Here is a 23,785-nt window from a genome sequence, read left to right on the forward strand (position 1 = left end):
ATTATCAGAAATCAATTTCATTCTGTCATCGTATTCGTTTTACACGACTGTAATGATACTGAAGACTAAAATTATACCAGTCGTTCTTTTCATATAATTTTCTAACTAAACTATGTACTTGCCAAGATACGCAATAGTCCAAATATTTCTCGCTAGTGGAACGTTAATCGACTCTTCAACGATGACGCCTCTTTTCTCAGGTTCGGAGAAATTAGCCAAAGAGCGGGTGTCAGAGGCGCATCAGAAGCCCGAGCAGCCGTCCTCGAGCGATCGAGGGGAGGCGTTCTCGAAAATACGTGAACTACCTCGTGCTCTGACCGATCTGCTCGGTAATCCAGGATTTTTCATGTTGAATCTGGCAGGTGCCAGTGAAGGATTGCTTATCGCTGGTTTCGCCGCGTTCCTGCCGAAGCTGATCGAAAATCAATTCAACGTCAGCCCTAGCTCGGCTGCGTTACTAATGGGTGAATAATATTCAAACATTCTGTTGTAATCAATCAAAAAAGAAAAAAGAGAGCGAGAGAGAAAGTCGCGTGACTCTCGTCCATCGTAACGCGTAATCGCCGACATTTTTCGTCAAATACTCGAAACATTTTTTATTCTCCTCTTTCATCATGCATCCTTTTTTTTCTTTTACTCTCTTTGCGCAACATAAAATATCGGCTGAACGATATGTTACCGTCAGATATCTGCGCGGATGTCGCAAACATAAATCATCGTCAACATTTTTATACAGCGTGTTTCAAGTAGACCAAGTTATAGCTTGATACGTGGAAGGTTGAAAAGGATTTCAATAGGCAAGAATCAAATCATTTGAAATGATAATCGTAGGTAACATAAAAGTCAGATCACAAAAATAGACCTATCATGTATCTTTTTCCTTTGAGTCGATATTTCATTCTGACTAATAAAATCTTTTTTCCTCTTCTACCTTCCCACAGCGATAAATTGGCATCTTCGCGTGAAACATCCTGTATTTCGACGTCCACGATATATTTACGATTGGCTAATATTTCGACGTAATTTCGCGAAATTTCGGCACGACCAGGAGGACCTAAACTCGCGTGCAAACTGGTACTCGAATGAAATGGACCTCTTTTTATAACTGTTTTTATCTTTCTTTTTTGTGTGTGTTTTTTAGGTCTAGTGACTGTACCCGCTGGCGGTGGCGGTACCTTCCTCGGTGGTTATCTCATAAAGCGTTTTAATTTGCCGTGCTCGGGCATTTTAAAGTTCTGTCTGCTGGCCACCGCGTCGTGTATCGCCTTCACTTTGTGCTTCGTTCTCAACTGCCCGAATTTAAACTTCGCCGGAGTCACCGTACCCTACTCCGACCAAACCAAGTACGTGATTGTTTTCTATCCGTGTGCGCATTAATTTCGTTTATTTGTTTAAAACTAGCTTTAGTACAGTAGCGAGTAAAATTGCGTATCAGAAACTCCATTTTCTAGTTGCTTCACTTCGCGTTCCAAACTAGCGAAAAATGTGACAATTTTGCCTGTATGCATATTTATAACTTTATCGACGATGTATTATATGTCTGCTTTTCGTTCTTTTTACGTTTATCTCTGCTTTCATTTATTTTTACCCATTTTCGTGTTTCTAGACTTTTCGTTTTTTATGGCAGTCGAGAAAAGCCAAATATGAGAAAATTCTATCTATTTATCATAAATTCTTATTACATCTTAATAATCTCAATAGAATAATAAATAATATCGCGACTAACTGTATAGCAATACTTGAGTAAGAAAACGTTGATTATTACTTCATAGTAGATTAATAAACTTTCTATTGCATACTTTCGTCACAATTCGAGGCGAGTGGATTCATGCAGATCTACTACTTCAGCTATATCCATATAAATATTATGAGAAGTTGCAAGAGATATAAATTGCTACGTAATTAAGAAATTTTACGTTTGCAGAAAATCTTTTTCACTGGACAGCACGTGCAATAACGGTTGCGGCTGCTCGAGGTCAGAGTTCAGTCCAATATGCGGAGTTGATGGGATCACGTACTATTCCCCTTGTCATGCAGGATGTTATCAAGGAACGAGGATAAATAACGTCGAAGTCAGTATGATTTCTTATCGCACTTAGTATGCAAACTCGTGAATGCCTAGCCTGTTTCTTCGAACTATATGTATATACATGTGTATATATTTTCCTTAATCTTCGCCTTGTCTTTATTGCTAACGTGCTATTTCAGATATTTCATGAAAGCGTAGGCTCGTTAGAAACTCATTCAGTTGCAAGCTTGCAACGTTACTTTATTATTAAACATTAAATTAGTATTATTATTTTATTCTATTATTTATTGGATCTCGTTCAAATAAATGTTCAATTCCTAATTGAAAAGGAATTTATCAATGTCTATTTTTTATTTATTTTATTCATTGTAAACGAAAATAGCTGATCGCTAATGAAAGTTACGTTCGAAACTAATTTGTAGTCATTGCGTTAATATTCCCGTTTTGTATTTTACAGGTATATTCAGACTGCACCTGCATACGCGAGCCACCGATAAATCTGACCACCGGTGGCAATGTGATCAGTTACGAGGCAATAAATACGACTTGCAACACATCGTGCTCCTACCTATGGCCCTTCATTACTCTAGCGTTTTGCAACATGTTCATAACTTTTCTCTGCACGATGCCCGCGCTTTCAGCGACGCTTCGCGTCGTTCGAGATGATCAGAGATCGTTTGCCTTGGGTATTCAGTGGATTAAAGTTAGAATTCTGGGCACGATACCTGCACCTATGGTGTTCGGCGCACTTATAGACGACACTTGCATTTTATGGAATGGAACCTGCGACGGTGGAGGATCCTGCCTCGTTTACGATAATTTATACATGAGCAGGTACGTACGATAAAATAAATATATATATCGATATAGGTATTTGTTAAGATTTGCCATCGATCGTGTAAACATACACGACAAATTCCTGCTTAATCGTTTCTAAATTTATGGACTGATAGGAAATTGGACTCGTGTCAAATACTATTTGTATACTTTTATTTATGTAAAATGAACTTCTACTATTCAGAAATCGATAAAAAGTAGGATTGTATATTTGTATTTCTTTGTCTATGTCTTGTTATTTATTCTATTTATTCTACTACTGTACCGACCATAATAATGTTTTTGTAATTCATCTATATACATAGATATTACTATTATGTAGGTTAGTGTATATGGAATTTCGTATCCATATAAAGATTACGTGGTTCCAATTCCCATAAGAATTGACTTTCGTTGTCAAAAACATTTACACTGTTTCAGGTACATGCTGGCGTTAGCCTTTATCGGTAAAGCAGCGTCCCTCCTGTTCTTTTTCCTGGCTTGGTGGACGTACATTCCTCCGAATAGAAGAGTTACACAAAATTCGCGGGAAGAACCAACAACGACGTTAATGTTAAACGATACTCAGCACGAAGGCCCAACCACACCGGCAACCATAAACCCTATAATCGATCCATAAACGATAATCTGACGATTATCTATGATAATCTACATTTAATAAGAATTTTCAATGTCTGTCAAACTTATCGAAGGAAACGATCGATTGAATGAGTTTTCAAAGCGATTTACGCTTGTTGCTGCTCCATTACAAGTAGATGACGCTATTTGCTGGTCTGTTAAAGCCAGTATCGGTAATGCAGAACCTAGCTTGTTCGATTTGGTAGGTACACTTTTTAATGGGAGATGTTTCAAAAGAATGTGTTAGCATATAGCTTTAATATACGTGTTTAATAATTCTGTTTATAGTTTGTTGTAGAATAACTGAGAGAAAATGTAAATGGATAGATAGATTATTTAATACTTCTACTTTATAATATAGGTCGTGCTTATAATTAAAGATCACAGGAGAAGAATATAACAAGTAACAATTTTCATGTTTTACAGTGGAATAATTTAAAAATTCGATACGTTATCAATTTCTCCATTTTTATATAATTTTAGTATTAAATATGTGTATACGTTTGCCATTTCCTCGAACATTCCAAAAATATTGATCGTCACGGAGCTTCGTGGATTTATTGGCTATTTGGAAAAGAGTTGTATCTTTGGATTTAACAAATCTTTTTCAGAACTATGTGAATCCCCTTCTAGCCGTAAAGTAGCATCAAAATTTGAAAATCGACACGAATAGACTTATCACGTTTTTTCCTGTGATCTTCCACCATGAGAGGAAACAATTTCATCTATAGGTTAACTTTTAAGGGATTTATAAAAAGCGCGTTTATTTATTATTATTGTACATGTAGTAAGCGTAAAACAGATATGGCACATTCGTGAGGAAAAATCGATATATATGTGAATGTGACTCTGTAGCGAATATAACTGTGAAAGCAGCGAAACTCGGATATAAGACTATTTATTTCGAGAATTGTTTAAAATTGTACAGATACATTTATACGACTTGTAATAAGTAGAATACTTCTTGTAAGAGCTGTTCACTGCCAGAATTATTGTAAAGAACGTATCGTTGTTTTTTAATATTTGAATTATCAGTATCAATTATAAGATATGATATGGGCAAGTGCACTTGTAGTCCTTTTCGATGTTTATTATGTATGTACCTTCTAACATGAAATAATTCATTCGTAAGGTTCTAATTTCAATACATAACACTAAGGATAGAAATAATGCTGGGTCTACGCGAGCTACTTGCGAACAGCAGTGTGGACTCAGCCTAACAGGATGAACATTCGCTTGATATATCACTACGCTTTCTGTACTCTTCTATAGAAATGAATAATCACAGCTAGATACTGGATCAAAGAAGACTATCAAAGTTATCTAGAATTGTATCATTGTATTGTCCTCTGCTATCTGATCTAAATGTGATTACAACTCGTGTAACAACCTATAATTATAACCCTAGTATTTACCGACCGTCAATTAAACCCGAAGAATGTATTTACCGCAGATGATAATAATCGATGTTTGAGGTAAAGGAAACTATACATCTTCGTCTTATTTATGCGATATACATATAATTGTTACTGCGACCAGCTGAACTATTGTATCACAAAAATGCCTCTGGAAGACATTGTTTTTCATAGAATTGATATACCATATTTGTATGATGTTATTGCTTGTATAAAAGACATAGTATCTAAAGGAAATGGAACAACCTCTATTGTGAATTGATATTTGTAATAGTATATACAATTATGGATATAGTTGCAAGTTCTGGTATCGATTTTAGCATATCCCTTTCACACGTTGGATAACCTCGATATATCAATTTGGAATTTTCTATATTAAGATTTTATATGTCGCCTTTAACGGAACGTTTTATTCAGAAACTCGTCGAGAACATCGGCACCAATTAAAAATTTCTAGAGGACGAATCGTACAAATTTTATTAACCAGTTTTTAAAAGGATATGGAAAATTTTCAAGCGGTAAAAGATTTTTATTGAACATTTTCTATGAGTACAGTTTGTCGATGAAAATAAAACTGCTTGAAATAACTAACCGAGTAAATTTGAAATACGGGAATATATTGTGAAATGTTATTTATATCGGTTTGATACGAAACATTTTGTGCGGTTTCTAATTGTAATTATCTTCGTTATGATAAATATGTTTAACACGTGTATTGTACGCGTCACTAATAAAGAGCTAGTAAAATACGTTAACCAATCTAGTGTTCCTTATCCTTGTTATCAGTAATTTATGAAACTATAATACGATAGCTAGTAACATTTATCACAAAATTGTCCGTGAGATTAAATTAATTTCCAAAAATGTGGTAACCATAGTGGTTAAAATTGAAACGAAATTTTAATACTACTAAACTATATATAGGTAGACACACTCCGTAACTACTCACGTGTCAAGTAATCTCATTGTTAAAAGGATTTCATTGTTCTTTATGTAATGTCCGCGTTGAATAAGCTTTCATGCCATATTTTTGCATTATATGTCAAGAACGTTGCAGTTAATCTAATTTTTTCTAACTTAGAGTCAGAGGGATCAGTTCGCAAATTAACATACACATATGTATGTAAAAGTACACACTCGTCTGTGCTATAACACTAGTAATGGTCGGAATTAAAATGACACGCATTTACGGAATTATGGACCCTAGTCGACTTTGAGGATTATTGAGGATTAATGATACATGTATTAAATATTAGCACACTTACATAAGTAAGCGCTAACAATACTAGGAAGCAGTACTTTCTACCATTACTTTTCTACTAACTACCTACAACCTATAATGATAAACCTGGCCAGACTTAAGAATAGCCTAACTTTCTAATCATCGTAGTCATAACCTTTATTCAATTTAAAGACACATCTTGTCTAATTGTAAATTTAAGTTAACCTGACTATATAAGAATTTAAAAATTTGTGGATCCAACCTAACTAAAAACCTAACAATCTGTTCATGGATCCTATCTATCTAAAGATTTAATTGGTATAATAAGGGAAGAGGAAGGGAATATTATATGGGATATAAATCTTCTTCCGGTGATTTCATGATGATTCCTGAAACAAACACAAAATATAAAAAATGTAGGAAAATTCTTAATATAAATAGATGCTCAAGATGCAGATAAATATTTCTCAGTACGTAGTTATATACTTCCACTTATCCATGTTATTGAAATAAGTCTCTGATGTACTTATACGAATCTATAACAAGCTAATTTATTAGTACATCAAAAAAATTGATGGTAGGGAGGAAGCACGAAAAGATCAGATTATCAAAATATTGTTCTAAATGCAAAGCAATTTGAAGTTGAATTTAATCAAAAATTGAACTTTTGACCCGAATACTAAGATGAAAGAAGAACGGATTAAAAAAATTACTAAACTAAACAGGTTTACACGAAACTAAGCTTTTAATATATTCAATGACTTCTCGGGTAATTTGGATGCCACTCAGACTTGTATATTCAAGTATTAAGTAAATAGATAACAAAATTATTTCAAAATCATATTATAGTACCACAACAAATTAAAAAATGTTTATAAATATCGAATAGATAAGTTTATCAGCAGTATTTTCAAAAGCAAATGCTCTGGGATTAGGAGGTGCTGAAAAAGAAATCGCTGGCCTGAAGGGCCATCCACTCGATGTAGACTCGAACAACCCGTGAGTGGAATAACTTTTCTGTTTCGCAACACTAATTTAATAAATTCAGCTATAAAACAGAAAATTGATATTGTTCAAATAGAAGAGAACACGATAAGTATTCTGGTATAATAGTTAAGAAATTCTAATAATTGATAATAAGAAATGCTAAGAACAATCACGCGAACTATTATAATTCGCAATACTGCAGCAAATACGATTATTTCATCGCAACGCTAATTCAAACCGTAGTCACTATTTTCTCGCAACTCTGATTCAAAACGCGAAATTCACATTTTTTCGCAACTCTAATTTCCAACGCGAAACTTCAACTACTTCGCAACTCTAATTCAAACCGGTATTAATCATTCGCAACACTAAGAAAAAACCGCGATTTGCCCAATGTAATGATGAGGTGATATGTAAATTGACCAGAAGAGAACTACATACTACTACAAATACTAAAGACGAGCATAGTGACGAAGTGGTAATACGAATGACTTTCCATGCTCTGGATGGTCCAGAGGATGGAGAGCCATTAGAAGTTGCCCTCTTGAGTGGCAGTTTGCCGGGCCTCTTTGGCTTATAGCCTCTTCTTTCTTCGGGCGCAATGCCCACTGAAACTTAAATCTAAGCTCGAGACTTCTAAATCGCAAACAAAAAAAAAAAACTTACCAAGGTAAAATAAAAATATAAACCGCGGAAGCTGATTGAAATGCACATGGACTGACCAACGATCACAGCAGTGATCGTTGCTCACTCGCATGTGCGTGCTCGAGCAATAAACGTTCGTTTCGACCCATTCGCGACCGCGACCGCGAAATTCGAAAAATCGAAAGGCAAAACCAGAGACGAGTGCATGCTCTACTCGTGCCAGTTTCACCGTCGATTTTTCAAATTAGATTTCCAGAAACAGGTTGGTCACGCGAAAACGCGCCTATCCGACCAGAGACTGTGCCAACCTGCCCGGCCCTACCTACTTATTATTAACAGACATACCAGAAGGTATACTACCTATCCTACCTAGTCCTATATTTAAAAAGTGGCAAAACAGGCATACCAACACACTCCACGATTCTCATACATAACACCCGGGTACAAGAGCCTACATTAGAGAGGACGTACCGGGACGCCTCCGACACCCGAGTTTGGCATTCAACTTTCACACTCTAATTTACGTACCGTTTTCCTGAAATCGACTGACGATAACTAGCGACCATTGCGTAGAATGCGATATAAATACATTCTAATTTTAATTAGAAATAAGTTTACAATTGAAGAAATACATGCATTGCATTTTCTAAAGAAGTGACGTCATTTGAACAAATAGTGCGAAATTTGGTACCATCACTTTCTTATTTGAATGTTATAATAGTAGAATGAAGGGTATTATCGTCTATATTTGTACATTTTATATTATGTATATTTGTATATCTATATTATGTATATTTGTGTATCTATATTATATATATTGTATAAATTGAATATTAATCATTGAAATGACGACGCAAATCCACAGCCTAACCACACACACACACACACAATGTGGAAATTACGTCGCGCACGATACGCCCATTGTCGTCAGTCGCTAATAAATTATTAAGTTATGGTCATCGTACCCATCGTCTTTCCTTCACCCACGTAGCACCTGGGCACGTGAATGAGATCCTGGCAATGGGTACGGAAAGGGTTAAACCTGAAAATCCTGATCTAAAAGATGATTAGTATATCTGCTTTATATGCATCTAACGGACTACTATTCTTTCATTTTGTATTTATTCATTATATTTGAAATTATTGTGAATCTATGTTAATTTACTTAACTTAATAGTTTAATAAATTATTTAAATTCTACTATTGTAAAAAAGATAGGCAAAGGACACAGAATTTGTTTATGAAAGAGAACTAAAACTCAAAGCAATATAATAATACACTGCAGTTTAAACATTAATGTTAAGTAATCTCAGGCGATCTCTTCGTCAAAGCATATTTTCGAAATCACGAAAAAGTGTTTAAAATTTGTTGCTTTGATTCCAAAATCTGCCTGCCGCGAAATTTCTTCTTGTACATAAAAAATACATTTTTGTACGGAAAGAAGTGGACTTTAACAAACAAATTATATATAATATACATTGCCATCATTGTAGTTCTAATATTTTTATGACAAAGTCATAGGATATTGTACTTCCCCGTCGCAAAAAAATTAATTCAAGTAATTTCAACATTTATTATGTATTCAAATATTCATTCATTTTATTTATACGCGTACTTATATACATTGACTTCATTCATGATCATTCATAATTAATCAATTACTAACACTACACAACATTATTCGTGTTAATAAAAAAACGCGATGTGCAAGAAGACCTATCCTGAACTAATAAATAAAACACATAAAAAGGAAATATGTATTACCACTCACGGGTATAATAAATACTCGCAGTCACTATGCTCGTAAAAAATTCTACGTGATACAACCAGTCACCCGTGTCGATTCGGACCTTTCATCCTACGACATGATTGAGTGACCAGAGGAACAAAAAGCATGCGACTCACAGTTACATACGAAGAACGATGTCGACAATGTTGACGTAGCTCAGAGGAAACCACCGTGAAGGCCGTCATCCCGGAAGAATCATCAAACCTTACAGTAGAAGTACAGGTTGTGAAAAACAAAACATGGAATAGTATATATATAATCTATTGTTGAAGACAAAATTTTATAGTTTATTAATGTAATAAGGAAGAATAAACATTTCCAGCAAATTTTATTTCTTGATTAGTTAATTATAATTTAAAAAAAAAATGAAAGAAACAGAATTAATTGAAGTACCTACATTTCTAGCTTTTGAAGCGCCATAAGATCCTATCCAGAGAACAAGAGGAAGTGCTGCAGATCGTGAAAAAGCTGGAACAAAATATGTAACATTATAATTTATTCTTAAAACCACAGTGTTGATTGTTTCAAAAGTTCAAGAAAATGAAGCATGAAGTTCTATTAAACTTAAAACTTTGACAATAATCAAAATTGAAATTCTAATAAACTGTAATTACTATAAGGACTGAAACTCTAATAGAACAATTCAAAATTTAGATTTTGTAATCCAATATTGAAACTTTGAGACTTCATTCCAATAGATATTAAAGTAATTCAAGCAATATACAAAGAACAAACTAAATTAGTAAATAATGTGCAAAGATACTTACATTGCCAGTCTCCAAGAGAGGGTTTATCCTCTTGAGCACTGACTCGATTACCGAAAACGAATATATAAAAAAATAAACTATATACAAAAAGAGAAATAAAAAATTACCAACGCGCCCGATAAATAACCAACGAACAAACACTGACTCTAATTTCGCGTATAACTATTACAGTTAGTACTAATAAGAGCTATTTTGCTCGAAAAAATATTGAAATTACAATTACGAAATAAACACTGACTCTGCTAATCGCATTGCACGCGATCACAAAAACATTCTCTGGAAGTAAAATTGTGTTAGGAGAAGGTGGGCTGTAGGGAAGGAAGCAAAACATGTTTACATGTTTTCCTTCTTCCTCTTACTGAGCTTTTGTTTTGAAAAGTACAGCTGTTTGCTGCTGTCATAAAATTACATATTAAAACGATGTCTGAAAAAGCGTAAAATATTGTTTACAAATATTACAAAATTCGTATCTCTACACTGGACATTGACGAATACTCTAAATGCAATATAACTGGTTTTAGGGATTATATTGTGTTATCGAAGGCTGAGATATATCTTTTAGTAGTAAACTGTATCACATTTATAAATACTCGAAAATTTTTGCAACAAATCCGGAATTGCTTGGCAAAACAGTTGCTTGAACAGCAAATATTACGCGCCAAAAGCTGAACTTGTAATGGCGTCTTCTTTAGAAACAACAAAAATTATTGATAAAAGTCGTGAGATGGCGATACTATAGAAAATTCACGCGGGAAACGAAACAAAGTGATTGGTTGCAATCTCCTAATGTAGAATATACATATATATACAATAAAATTAAGTCAATCGACTTCAAATTAAATTAAATTAAATTAAAAAATCTATTCAAACTATATGTAGATCGAAACAATGAAATAATTCGTTTAATTTTTTTCGAAACGAAGGATTAACAAAGTGAATTCTATAATTGTTTCCAATTTCATCTTAATATTCTCAAATATGAAATTATTCTTTAGTTCAATTATATTACATATTAACTATATAGTGCAAAGGTACGTATCAAATAAGTATTATACAATAAATACGTAATTGTATTACCAATGATCCAATGCAAAGATAATATAAACGTATGTATAAGTCTGCTTTCGTTACAATAATTAAAACATTTTATCATTCTAACAAACCTAACTCAATCTCCATGAGAAGCTGACAAATTGACTGTTAATCATCATGGCGTCCAAACGACGCTATTTTGAATTCCCAGTTATCGTTCCGCTATGATCGAGCAACCTGCATAAAAGAAAATCATCAATTTAAAACAACCATATAGAATTATAATCAAAATGAGACAGAAACAATTCTAACTCGAAAGTTAGAAGAAGAACCAAACATACGATCGAGAGAAGAAAAAGAACAAAAAAGAATTTCAAATATTATTTAACTTTGTTATAATAATGTATAATAAATTAATAAGCGAACAACTGTTAACAACACAAACCTAATAATAGCGTACGAAGGCAGCGGAATATGAGTGAAGATACTACGCAGTTAATTAATAAATCGCGAACAACGAAAATTGACAGGTCCTTACGCGACGACTTTCGACACCGCAATGACACTCCCCGCGACCCGTTCGCCTATCAAATGTCGGACGGGTGGGGATGTGTTTATGCCGCGGGAAGTCGATCGTGTCGAATTAACTAATTTCCGAATATATATGTATCTCTACATTGGACATTAACAAATACTCGAAATGCAATATTTGATTTTAGAGATTATGCTGTCTGTTACCGAAAGCTGAGATATGTGTTCTAGTAATAAACTGTATCACATTTTATAAATACTCGAAAATCTTTGCAACAAATCCGGAATTCCTTGGCAAAATAGTTGCTTGAAGAGTACGATAATGCTACGCGCCAGAAACTGAACTTGTAATGGCGTCTTCTTTAGAAATAATAAAAATTATTGATAAAAGTCGTGAGATGGTGATGCTACAGAACATTCACGCAGGAAATGCAGTATAGTATGACTTATTGCAATCTCTCAAAGATTACATATATACATACAATAAAATTAAATAAATCAACTTTAAATTAAATTAAATTAAGGAGGCTATTAAAAAATATTTACTATCGAAGTCAATTAAGGAAACAGTACGAAAGAAGTAGAAAAGTCTATTAAGGACATTCATTCTAATCGTTCAGAATTCTATTTTTAAGATATATGTGGATCGAAGCAATGGAATAATTCGTTTAATTTTTTTCGGAACGAAGAAATAACTTAATATATTCGAACTAGCAAAATGAATTCTATAATTTTTTCTAATGTCACCTTAGTGTTCTCAAATATGAAATTGTTTGTTAACTCAATTGCACTACATATCAATTATATAATGTAAAGATATAAAATAAATACAATAACCGACTTCAAATTCTAGCCGAAAGCTAATAATACAAACTACCGATAATTCTAATAACCAAATACACCATCGAGAAAAAAGAACGAAAAAGAATTTCAAATATTATTTAATTTTGTTATAATAATGTATAATAATTTAATAAGCGAACGAATGTTAATAATACAAACCTAATAATAGGAATAGGAGTGGAAATACTATGCAATTAATTAATACGTCTCAAACAACAAGAATTGACAGATCCTAACAATACGTATATAAACATATGTATATATATTTCGCCATTAATTACCCTAGGGGGGGGAGATGTGTTTACGTGGCGGTAAGTACATCGTGTCGGATCAACGAATTTAAAAAAAAAACTGTCTTGTGTGATGAAGCAAAGAAATGTTTTCAACAGCGATGATATCATGTTACGCAATAAGGAAACAACACGTACGTTTTGAAACGAATATAAATACATATTAGAAAATAATGCGTTTACTAATAAAATTTCATTATATAGAGGATGCGAATGCCTGAAGTTAAGTTTGGAAAATTTATAAATTGGAATGAAATATTATAATGGGTCGTAAGAATTAAAAACTTATAATTATTACTGTAAAAGCAGCTGCTATCGCCGACGATCCTTAATCGATGATATCATATACGAGGTTATTGACTATACATTTAAACTATGTACACATATATGCGTATGTATTTGTTGGTATTCGTAACTACCATCAATACTGCAATCATAATCATGCATTTTTAATTAATAATCATCTGTAGATATGATCGCGTATCTATTTATCGATTGACATTATTGAGATTAAGGTTAAAATTTCTACACTTTTACGTATAAATTATGTATATATTATGGTTATATTTTGATAAAGCGATAATTATAAATTTAGGTTTATTATTATAAATAGAAGGCTATCACATTGTATTATAAGTTTTAGTCTATCATTATAGAAATTTATGATTGATATATTATTACATAATATATGTGATATCATAATATGCTTGCATTATAATATTTAACACATTTATATACAATTACAACAGTAATTGTATATTTATTTATATATTTAAATTTTACTAACTGCTGGATATATTATGTTACAAAACATTCTAACATGTGGCCTCTTGGTCTAGGGGTATGATTCCTGCTTTGGGTGCAGGAGGTCCCGGGTTCAAATCCCGGAGGGGCCCAATTTTTTTTATACTGATATGAATTTTGTATCCAAAAATACTGTAAAGTAATATACATGTATACAAAGCATTAAGTAAGCTCTATTATATGAAGTATTGTCTATTGAAATTAAGTAACATTTTACACAATTAAAAGAAACATATATTTTCTGTTAATATGTAGATATAAACGTGTGAAATTATAAATATACACGACTTTAATGCTGGTAACGAATTGTTTCTCAACATCCTGTTTTAACAAATTTTCTGTTATTTACTTTTTAGTAATAAAAAAGAGGGTTTTCATTTTACAAACCTAATTTTTTAAACTTATATTATCATTCTTCATTAAAAATGTAAAAGGTATACATATTTTCATTTACTAATATAATTTAGATTCCATTAAAAAATATGGTAAATAAAATTCGTGACGTTGTGTTATTTTAACGCGGTTAGAAAATTAAAAAAGTTTCATTAACGAGCACAAACTCGGTAGACTTAAATTAGCAAGTTCAAATTGCGCGCGGTATGTTTTCCTACTCCGGAGAAAGTCAAGATGGCGGATAGCGGCCAGTACGCAGTGCGCATGCACCAGTTCCTCAATGGTCGGGCAAAAACACAGCTGGTCTATGATCTCCGAAGGAAGCTGACGGTCGAACGCTATCAATGTGATTTTCGTGAAATTCTTACCGATCTACCGGTCAGATCGTGAGGTCAAGGCAAGCGTGCGCGTAAAATTCGTTCAGTGCTCGGCTCGTAGTGTCAGTGAGTGTGTTTAGATGTATACAAAACTCGTTAATCGCGGTGTCACCACGAGGATTTTTCACTGCCCTGGATACAAAGGAGTTTCGTGAGGTGCTTCGAGCGTCCTTTCGGTAAGTTTATCAAAACATCCACTTTAAATATTCGTCGCATCGGAGTCTCCTATGTCGCGTGTGTTATCGAATATTCGGTCAATCCGCAGAGCCAAGTGACTTTTTTCGATTTACCGAAAATTACATCGCGTGTCTATCAATATTTTCAGCGACTCTACGTTTTCCAGACTACCAAAATTCGTACTAAAATTCGGATAAAACAAAGTTCGTGGTATATTTCGTAGGATAAATTCTCTAAACAATTTCTATAAGCAAAATGATATTTTAAGTCGCAAAAACTCGAGGGATATGGCATGCAGCATCTTCAGAAATAGGTCAGAACAAAGTTTTCGTAATCTGGTCGCGAGGTTCCGGACAGGTATCGCCTGTTGAGAGAGAGAGATTCTTATCGTGCGTTATCTCTCGTTGCTCCCTTTGCATGTGGAACCCTTGGAAATGAACTGCCTTTGTTATCCCTCGGATTACACCAAAAAATCACAGTTCTCTGTTGAATTTTTCTTTTAGTTACGCAGCGTATATACTTAGATATAACCACTCTGTGACTATTTGCAACTTGCAAACGGAAAATTTCCAACACGAAATCGCAGCTGAAAGTAATTCTTGAATAAGCGCGGCAAGTGATGAAGAAAGATATGTATATCTTAAAATCTTAATCTTGTGCTCGTCGCACGGTCGTTCTCGTTGTTCTTGTGTTCGCTGGTGTTTACGTACAAACACAGCTGTGCCATAATTCCATGGATAACGTTATCGCGCTACCGTAGTATCTATATAATATTGAGGTCTTGAACCTCGGCGTCTGTACAACTATTTTTACATTCTCGGTATGCTCTGTCACCGCGCGCGCGGCATCGAGAGTGGAATCCGGCTGTTGTCGAGCGGTGCACGGCCGTGGTACAGTCCTTAGGACTCTGACCTTGTCCTATGCAAAACGATACCTTCCCGTTCTAGTCATGCTTTTAAACGGTGTACCAATTAACCGTCCACTCGGTGTTGCGGTTTAATTAGTTACTCCAACGAAGACGAATAACGGACCGGCTAATCGACCATTGTTCAAAACACACGATAAATTTCGTGTTTCTTTCTAGTTTGATTTTCTATGTTCCTCTCGTTTGCTCGTACATCGGCTATGGTGTTGTCTTTATCGTTCCTCTTTCCTGCTTACTGTTTCTCACGGTATCGATGCCCATTATCGTTGAACTTCGAACGTTTACTTTCGATCTCCAGTTTTTCAGCATCGATCCGTCCATGCACCTATTACAGTGCTGCGGAATGGCTTGACTACCGATATCCGTATACTGGGTGTTTCACAACGAGCGTGAGGAATGTTGGTTGTCTGTGAACTTTTAGAGAATACACAGCGTTGTAAAGTTTACATAAATTATTACTCGGTAACAATTGAATTCATAAAAATAAGTTCTTTGTCTTCTGGGATGTTGATTATATAATAGATTATGTTGCTATCGATGGTGTGCTGGCTAATGAAATAGATATCTTCATGTGAAATGGAGTTGATCAGTCTGGTTCTCATTAATAGAAACGAGCATATAAATGAAGAAATTCTTACTTACACGTTTAAGTAATTATGAGAAGTTTTACTTCTAGTTGTATTTCTATAATATGAGATAGGATATAAGAAAGTACGATAAATAGATAGTAATAAATTATATACGTAACAAGTAGTAAATTGTGTTCAATGTTTGGTTTATGGACTTTCGCTATTTTTCTGCTCGTTACTGTAAATATCAAAAATATAATCTAGGATTCATTTTCTACTTCGGCCAAGTTCACGAGCAAGAACGAACATTTCTCGCGCTCATTCTACTTGCGATTTCTTAACCTGTTCGGAAATGGACGAATTTATAACAGTCGGAGAAAAATAATTATCTTTTGCTCTTACATTATTATCTTACATATTTATCCAAACGCTATTATTATAATTTTTCGATTATATTTGTACGAAACATACATTTACAAATATTTTTAATGGATTCGACGATATGAGAAAACAGTAGTTTGTATCTTCTTGGGATCGTGGTTGAATTAAAACTTGATTAAACTACTTGCAGGGATTTTACTACTATAGGAGATATAAAATATCTCATTATCATTCTCAAATAATAATAATAATAATAATAGAACTTTTATACACAGCACAATTGCACAAAACCTTACACTTATTTTTGCAACGTCATGTATAACTGGTAGGGTGTCGCAAAGAAGCGAAGGCAACATATGATCGCCGATATAAGAAACAAAGAGCAGCGTGTTCTTTTCGAGACGTTAATTTCGACCGGCCAGCTGTTACCATTCTATATAGCGACTCCCGTAACGATAATTAACCGGCCGTTAAAAATGCGCACCCGTTCACAGCGCAAGGTTGACGTGTCAAGTTTCACGGTGTACTCGTTGCGTTCAGATTTGATCCAATTCGCTGGTGAATTCCCCTGATGAAATTCCATCAGATAAATTTACCTATAATGACAGTATGAGCAACGGTATCTCAATGCAGAAACGCGGAAAGAATCGCTGTCAAAGTTGTTCCGTTTCCGTCGGCTAGTAGGTGTCAGCTCGTGAAGAACTTTATTGACCAACCAGGCGCATCGCGGTCGCAGAGTTAAGCCAGAGACCTCGTAAAAAGTCCCGTCTTTACGCGACGTGCTAGAAATCGTACCTTATCCCGCTGAAGATCACGTCGTTCATTTGCTAGAGAAACAACGTAAATAAGAAATGCAATTTTTTTAGGAAATTTTACGAAATTTTCAAAGTTGGAATAAAATATTTCGAGTAGAAAATTCTTTAGTAGCTGAACGAAGAAAAGATTTCTTTCGTTTAATATTTAGTTAACGATACCTATGTACATATTTGGCTTTTAGGTTGGAATGTTCAAATATCTTTAAGTCTGTCTTTAGATTTTAGATTAGATTTATAGTATTTAGTATCTTCGTAGTGAATTTCTGTAGATATCTCGAATAGATATGTTATTTGTTTTATCATAGCAACGGTTTTTTAAATTTATATTTGTAAATATTATTTAACTCTTATCGTGTCCATTGATAGCTCGACGTTTATAGTTCTCCGCAAGAATATCACTTGTATTCATCGAAAGGAAAGTAGTTTGTTCATTTAATCTTAATATTCTCGATTGTAACTATCATAATCCAACAACGTGTACATATTACGTGCTGTTATAATAGCACAACTATGCTGTAGCTTATTGTATTAGTTCTTATATAATATTCTTATATAATACTCTCATTAACTCAAGTAATCATACCGCAGAATCGTTTGAATCATTTTCTTGTTTTTGATATTTTCTCATTCTTTTGTTGCTACATCAAAGCCTAATGCTGTCTCATAATATACAAGTTTGATTATTTTCACGCAAAGTTTAAGATTGAATATTGTACAGGTTTAGGCGTCTGAAACCACCCTACCTTGTTATATCCCATTCAGTGAAGTTGGCCAAAGGCGAAAGAAACAAGGACGTTCGTTTCACCAGCGTATTACGCCGGAAACGAAAGCAGAAGCGGAGAAATTTTTCGATCTTCGATCGACCGAAAGACAAATCATCGTCCATTAAATTATTCGTCTATAAATATATAGTGTAGTGGCATAAATTTTCGAAAGAGCCGGTGCTCTATGTAAGTTGTCCTCGCTCGGTATATTTTTTGCACGAGCTCGATGTATCCTTGAACCTTCGAGGGTCAGACATTTCGTGCAAAAACCCAACGTCCACGCGAGGACCCATGTCCGTCGGGAAGTGGATGAATTTACCAGTGACCTCTATAAATTCCACGGTGTTCGTGCACCACGGGGAGATGTCGCCCCGACTAGCGCGATTTAGCGATCCACTGGGTCGAAACGTTCGAACCGTGGACATATTAAAATTGAAAGTCACATGTGTGCTTCCCTAGCTAGCCGATGCTTTCGTTCGAGCCACTTATTACATTTCTCCTTCGTCGTTATGTAATGCATTTTTCGCGCTTATGTTTCTCTGTTTTTCTGTTCGAAATAGCCTGGAAGAAATGGCCGAATTAATTCGAGCGCGCGACGCGCCTGGTTAGACGAACTCGCTGTAAATGTGGCCATTGCTTAGCATTGTATCGCGATAACTTTCACAATGGTTCGTTATTGTGGCTCAATGTTCGAACATTTATGGGGTCTTTTTATGAACATGTTACGTTTTTGTACGTTATTGTTTTGGAATTTCGTTAACGGTGTAAAGAAACTCGACTATTATCTTTACATTGGTAAAATTTGAGGCGAATTTGAAAAATTACGTAGAAATTACAAAATACCTAAGAAACCTAGTAACAAATTGGTATACGGCACGAACAGTGATCTTAGACGTACGATTAATGCTAATGATCTCGCTAAATATTATGGCATACTAATATAATGAATAATCGATTAGACAAATACTTTGATAATTGGTATTTCCTGGATCTTTGAAATAATAATTTATGTTATGGAATATTTTCCAATAATACATTGTCGTTTTCTGCAGTATCAATATTCGCATTCTTGGCTGATGTGGAATTTGCTAGTTATTACATGCTTACATTTTTATTTAATGAATTTTATGAATGCAAAAGGTAAACACATTTAGCGTCTTCGTAATGAACATGGAAATAGTAGTTTAATATCATTAATGTCTTTGCAAGTATGATATTTTTCAATATCTTGACGCGGACGGTTTATAACTGAAAATTTGTAACAAGAAAAGAATGTGGGACAGTAAATCGTGGCGCACTTAACCTAGTTTTTCATCGTATGATTTAAACAATATTAGCCGTGCATATAAATGATACAGGTACACGTGTGATCGCATTGTTAATTATGTATTTACTCGCATATTAATTAGATGCAATATCAATAATTCATTATTTATTATTTATCATATTCATTATTTATCTGACTGATTCGTTGCTATTGAGTATTTGTGTTATTTTATTAACAATTAATATGTTATCTTTTTATCCGAATAGACATCCTATTAGCCTTTAAAATCAATTTAAAGTTAAACTAATTAAAAATATTTTACATTTCTTTTGTAATATTTCTAGAAATAAATTTGTAGTATCAGAAAGAGAAGTTCTTCGGTATAGATAATTGTACGTTTAATTTTGGGACAATTTTGTATGTTAGTTTATTAAAAGGTCGTTAATGAATGATTATTTTTCATTGATATTTACGAGTCTGAGTTTTATTGTGGTAGATACATATTACCATTCTGTGTTGGCAGTATGGCCTTTTTATCGTATTTTTTATTGCTTGTGCGCGTATCTAGTAGAGATTGAATTTCTATATACTGGGTGTACGAAAAATATGCGCTTTCTGCGTGCGAATTGTATACAGAAATTTCTTATTGAAATATTTTTAGAAATTTATATGTCATTTTATTGCTTCATCAGTTAACGACTATCCTTCAAAAATATATCATATGTCAAAAAAAAAAGAAAATCATAAAAAAAATGACGTGGGTAACTCTAGATAGCTGAAAAGAGTTACATACTCGCGAACTTTCTTAGTTTAGGATATAAAACTCGATAAAACAGAACATTCTTCATGACTGTAGTTTTAATAGTATCGGCTTGACGTAATTTTAACTTTACCTCGGGTACGAACATTTTTACCTGAGAACAATATAATGATACCTCGATACTTCCTAATGTAACATTCTTGCAAGTTCTTCTATTTTTGACATAAATTCGTTTGCTCGTGTCATTCTTCATTAAGAATGCTTTTCGCTTAAAATATGGTTAAATGTCAGAAGTCGAGCGATTTTAACGATCGACCGTAATTATTTTTTATTTTTTATTTATTATTGCTTAGTCCGTGCCTTTCGACTTCGGACGAGCTTTCGGTTTTTCATCTCTTTTACCTATTTCGCTTTTTATATATCTACCTCCCCTCTTATCCACTCTATTATATTGCACTCCCTTAATTCTTCTGTCTCAAAACTATAGCAACTTTTAGGCTTTTATCTCCATGCTGTGCTTCTTTATTGTCGTTCCTCCCCGTCTTGTATTGCCCTTCTCTTCTCTACTATCGCTTTTAGTTCTGTTCGTCCTTCTCCAGTCTCATTTAGTATCTTTTCTGTGTCCTTTGGTCCTCCCGTTATTTCGCATTCTTCTATTACATGTTTCAGGTCTTCTTCTTTCCTTTTACATAGTTTGCATCTTTTTTCACCCTCTTCTTTCCAGTATTCCCTTGCTTTGGTCTCGTTTCCACATCCGAATCTTGCTAATATTTTTCTGTCCTTCCACTTCATCCTCCCTTTTAAGTTTTTGGTAACAATTCTTCTTTGGCGATTTTTCTGCGATTAATTTTTTTTACTAGCAATCGAATAAGCAAAGGATTACGACCAAGCAAGGTCAACAAATTTTATCTATCAATTAATAATACTTTGTGTAACAGAAAGAAGCTCTATCACGCTTATATCGTTATTTTATCACGCATACCGTTTGCACAATTCTGCGTTATTTCCAATATTTAAAAATTCAGTCGTTATATAAACATGGAATTCAAGAGGGGCAAATAGAACTACTTTATTTGCATACTATTTGCGTGTACAAGTTGTTTTCATTAGTACTATTAAAAGCTTCCGTTGGCGACCGCTGCTATTGCCTTGAAAAAGTGAAACTTTGTCAACGTCGGTGAAATAATTCTCGTTCTGTGACCACAGGTCCTCACAGTTTCCTACAAACTTCCTACAGTTTGCAGCGTACATGTGTGGTAAAACTAATTAACCAAAGTATCACAACGATGACGGTACAAATATGACCTGGTTGCAATTCAGAAATAGCGAAAAATTGGCCTCGTTTTCCTCTTTCGCAAAATCGAGGATAGCAAATTGTCATTGAATATCGATTTATTGGCAGCGTGTACAAACGGCAACGAGAGTAACAAGATTCGATACGGAACATCCTTATGGGGATTGATTTAACGCTCGTGGCCTTTTTTTTTTAACAAAATTGGCCTTACGTTCCGACCTCCGTTATTTCCGCGTTTTGGTTTCTTTAAAAGGGAAATCGTTTCCTTTCGTACCCGCGTTGATTCCTTGACAGAGACAAAATTCAAGAGAAAATTAGACGTTCGAAATATAAAAGTGAAATCGGAGAGCTGGAAATTAAAAATTCCAATGTTTCAAATCTCTAAAATGCCAAGCTCTAGAAGTGTCGAATTTCTAGAATTTGAACTTTCAAGTTTCGAAATTGCGAACCCTCGACATTCTAAAATATAAAAATTTCACATTTTTCAAATTACAAGCTTTCGGAACAGCAGAATTTCAAAATTGCATGGTTCCAGAATCGAATATGCCAAAATTTCGAACGCTCGTAGAAAGTCTGGCGGAAAATTTCTCATTGTCATTGATTAGAATAATTTTAAAGAACAATGGGTACGTCCTATTCGTGGCTTTAATTTAGCGTAGGTATAGCAGCGAAACAAGAAAATTCTGAAGCAGAGAAAGGAGAATGGACGTGCACGTTTTTCACGACGTGTTCCTTTATGCAGGATAAAAGTCATCTCTTGGTGTACGAGCGTATTATAGTCATTTGCCCGTACAGTATGCGTTCAGAAAAGTGCACAGACTGTTGCGGGAACGGGAGCAGATGCATCCAGGAGAAAAACTGGCATGAAATATTTCAAGATGCGGCGACTATGAAAGTTTTGAACCAAGATCGTCGTCTGTGAAACTCGAAATAGACCAGCGAAGGCTATTTCGAACTAGAAATCGGCTTGAAAATTGGAAAAAATATTTAGTTTCTCAAACCCGTGCCAATTCGTTCTTTGTCCTTTCGCAACAAGATTCAAGAAAAATTGGTCTTTTTATTATTTGACGAAGATCTAAGGGAGAATGAAGCGTATGTGACATTGTGTCGCGAAACCATAGTGATCGATTGTGGAAATTAATTTTCTGAGTGCACGCCACTCTCAGAAGCTTATTCGAGTAAATGGAGACGGTAACCGATCAATATTTTTTCAATGGGACGACTAAATTTTCGTGAAAATGTTTAGAACTTTAGATGTAAAACGAAAGGATGAAACTAGAGTCTCGGGTTGTATGCATCTTACTATCGTTTTTCTATCGCTGCAAAAGTATGTGAATCATCAGAACCTGACGTTACATATTGCTTTCCATAAATAGATCTCTACATGATTTTGTCCATATTCGTGTTGTCACTATAGGGAAAAGAGAGTTAAAAAAACTGATCAACAAGTTCAGATAATTTCTTTGTTTGTTTTTTTTTTTTGAATAAAATAGGATATTCCTACGACGATACCAAATGAGATTCGTTGCATCCATAAAAGAAATTTGAAGATTGTTTAATTGATAAAATAAAAAATTCCTAAATCACCATTTACCTCTTTATTCTGATGTAGAACAATCGTTCGTAATAGAGCATAAAAATTAGTATTACGAAAATATCGTTGATAATATCTTCAAGATAGTTAGCGAAGTTAGACTGTAATTAAATTCTAATTGATTCTGATGTATTGTAATTAAACTTTCGGAACGCCAGAAAATTATATCTAACTATACGTGATTAATCGTCGATCAAAGATTTGCTGCAATTTTATCCATTCTATCGCCTTCGATTATATTTGTATCTAGAACGTTCGGTTCGAAAGGACGGGAAACCTTGCATATAGACAAACATACGTCTTTATACGTCTTTATGTGTGTGTGTGTTTACGAAGGACTCAGATACCTACGCATCTCATGGGTAATCCATCTTTTCGAGGTGGAAAAACGATCGAGGATCGTTGGAAGTGCAAAAAGAGTATTTCAAGGGCTCCTCTGCCCGTTTGCAGAATCTTGGCCACTTTTCCTTTCACATGAACCGCGATGTCTGGCAATGTAAGAAACCTAACTACTTCTACGAGCAACGTGATTACCCAGATACCAGCAAAAACTTGGGAAACTAATGGGAAAGGAATAATAAAGTGACAATGAAACTGTTCGAAATATTAGTTGTACGAATTAAGTCTTTTTTCTTTTTTTTTTTTTTCTTTTCTCTTCTG

At 34.2% G+C, this 23,785-nt stretch overlaps 2 protein-coding genes, 2 long non-coding RNA genes and 1 other non-coding gene across 9 annotated transcripts in view; 3 read left to right on the plus strand and 2 right to left on the minus strand.

Annotated features, from left to right (window-relative positions):
• LOC117209522 (solute carrier organic anion transporter family member 4A1) overlaps nucleotides 1-5,654 on the plus strand; it is a 49,282-nt gene extending 43,628 nt beyond the window's left edge. For 3 of the 4 annotated variants that reach the window (XM_033451653.1, XM_033451652.1, XM_033451655.1), the window contains 5 exons: nucleotides 201-464; nucleotides 1,142-1,343; nucleotides 1,925-2,072; nucleotides 2,487-2,863; nucleotides 3,287-3,485. In XM_033451653.1, coding sequence (XP_033307544.1) covers nucleotides 201-464; nucleotides 1,142-1,343; nucleotides 1,925-2,072; nucleotides 2,487-2,863; nucleotides 3,287-3,485 — 1,190 coding nt within the window. Of the gene's footprint in view, nucleotides 1-200; nucleotides 465-1,141; nucleotides 1,344-1,924; nucleotides 2,073-2,486; nucleotides 2,864-3,286 lie in introns of all 4 variants that reach the window. The other variant, XM_033451654.1, reaches the window with a different exon arrangement.
• On the minus strand, nucleotides 5,080-9,767 carry LOC117209524. Its single transcript, XR_004487929.1, has 2 exons — nucleotides 9,659-9,767; nucleotides 5,080-6,510 (listed from the first exon to the last, which is right to left on the minus strand). It is a non-coding gene; the product is annotated as an uncharacterized LOC117209524 (long non-coding RNA).
• Nucleotides 9,768-9,942: 175 nt separating this feature from the next.
• On the minus strand, nucleotides 9,943-11,899 carry LOC117209609. The gene is made up of 3 exons (XR_004487944.1): nucleotides 11,787-11,899; nucleotides 11,473-11,578; nucleotides 9,943-10,010 (listed from the first exon to the last, which is right to left on the minus strand). It is a non-coding gene; the product is annotated as an uncharacterized LOC117209609 (long non-coding RNA).
• A 1,930-nt stretch (nucleotides 11,900-13,829) lies between these two features.
• Nucleotides 13,830-13,901, plus strand: Trnap-ugg. The gene has a single exon. It is a non-coding gene; the product is annotated as a tRNA-Pro (tRNA).
• A 564-nt stretch (nucleotides 13,902-14,465) lies between these two features.
• LOC117209525 (solute carrier organic anion transporter family member 3A1) overlaps nucleotides 14,466-23,785 on the plus strand; it is a 67,346-nt gene continuing 58,026 nt past the window's right edge. For both annotated transcript variants that reach the window (XM_033451656.1, XM_033451658.1), the window contains exon 1: nucleotides 14,466-14,755. The gene's annotated coding sequence lies outside the window, so the exon portion shown is untranslated. The remainder of the gene's footprint in view (nucleotides 14,756-23,785) is intronic.

Source organism: Bombus bifarius, unplaced genomic scaffold, assembly GCF_011952205.1.
Source record: "Bombus bifarius isolate JDL3187 unplaced genomic scaffold, Bbif_JDL3187 scf7180000008178, whole genome shotgun sequence".
In the NCBI taxonomy this organism is placed as follows: Eukaryota; Metazoa; Arthropoda; class Insecta; order Hymenoptera; family Apidae; genus Bombus; species Bombus bifarius.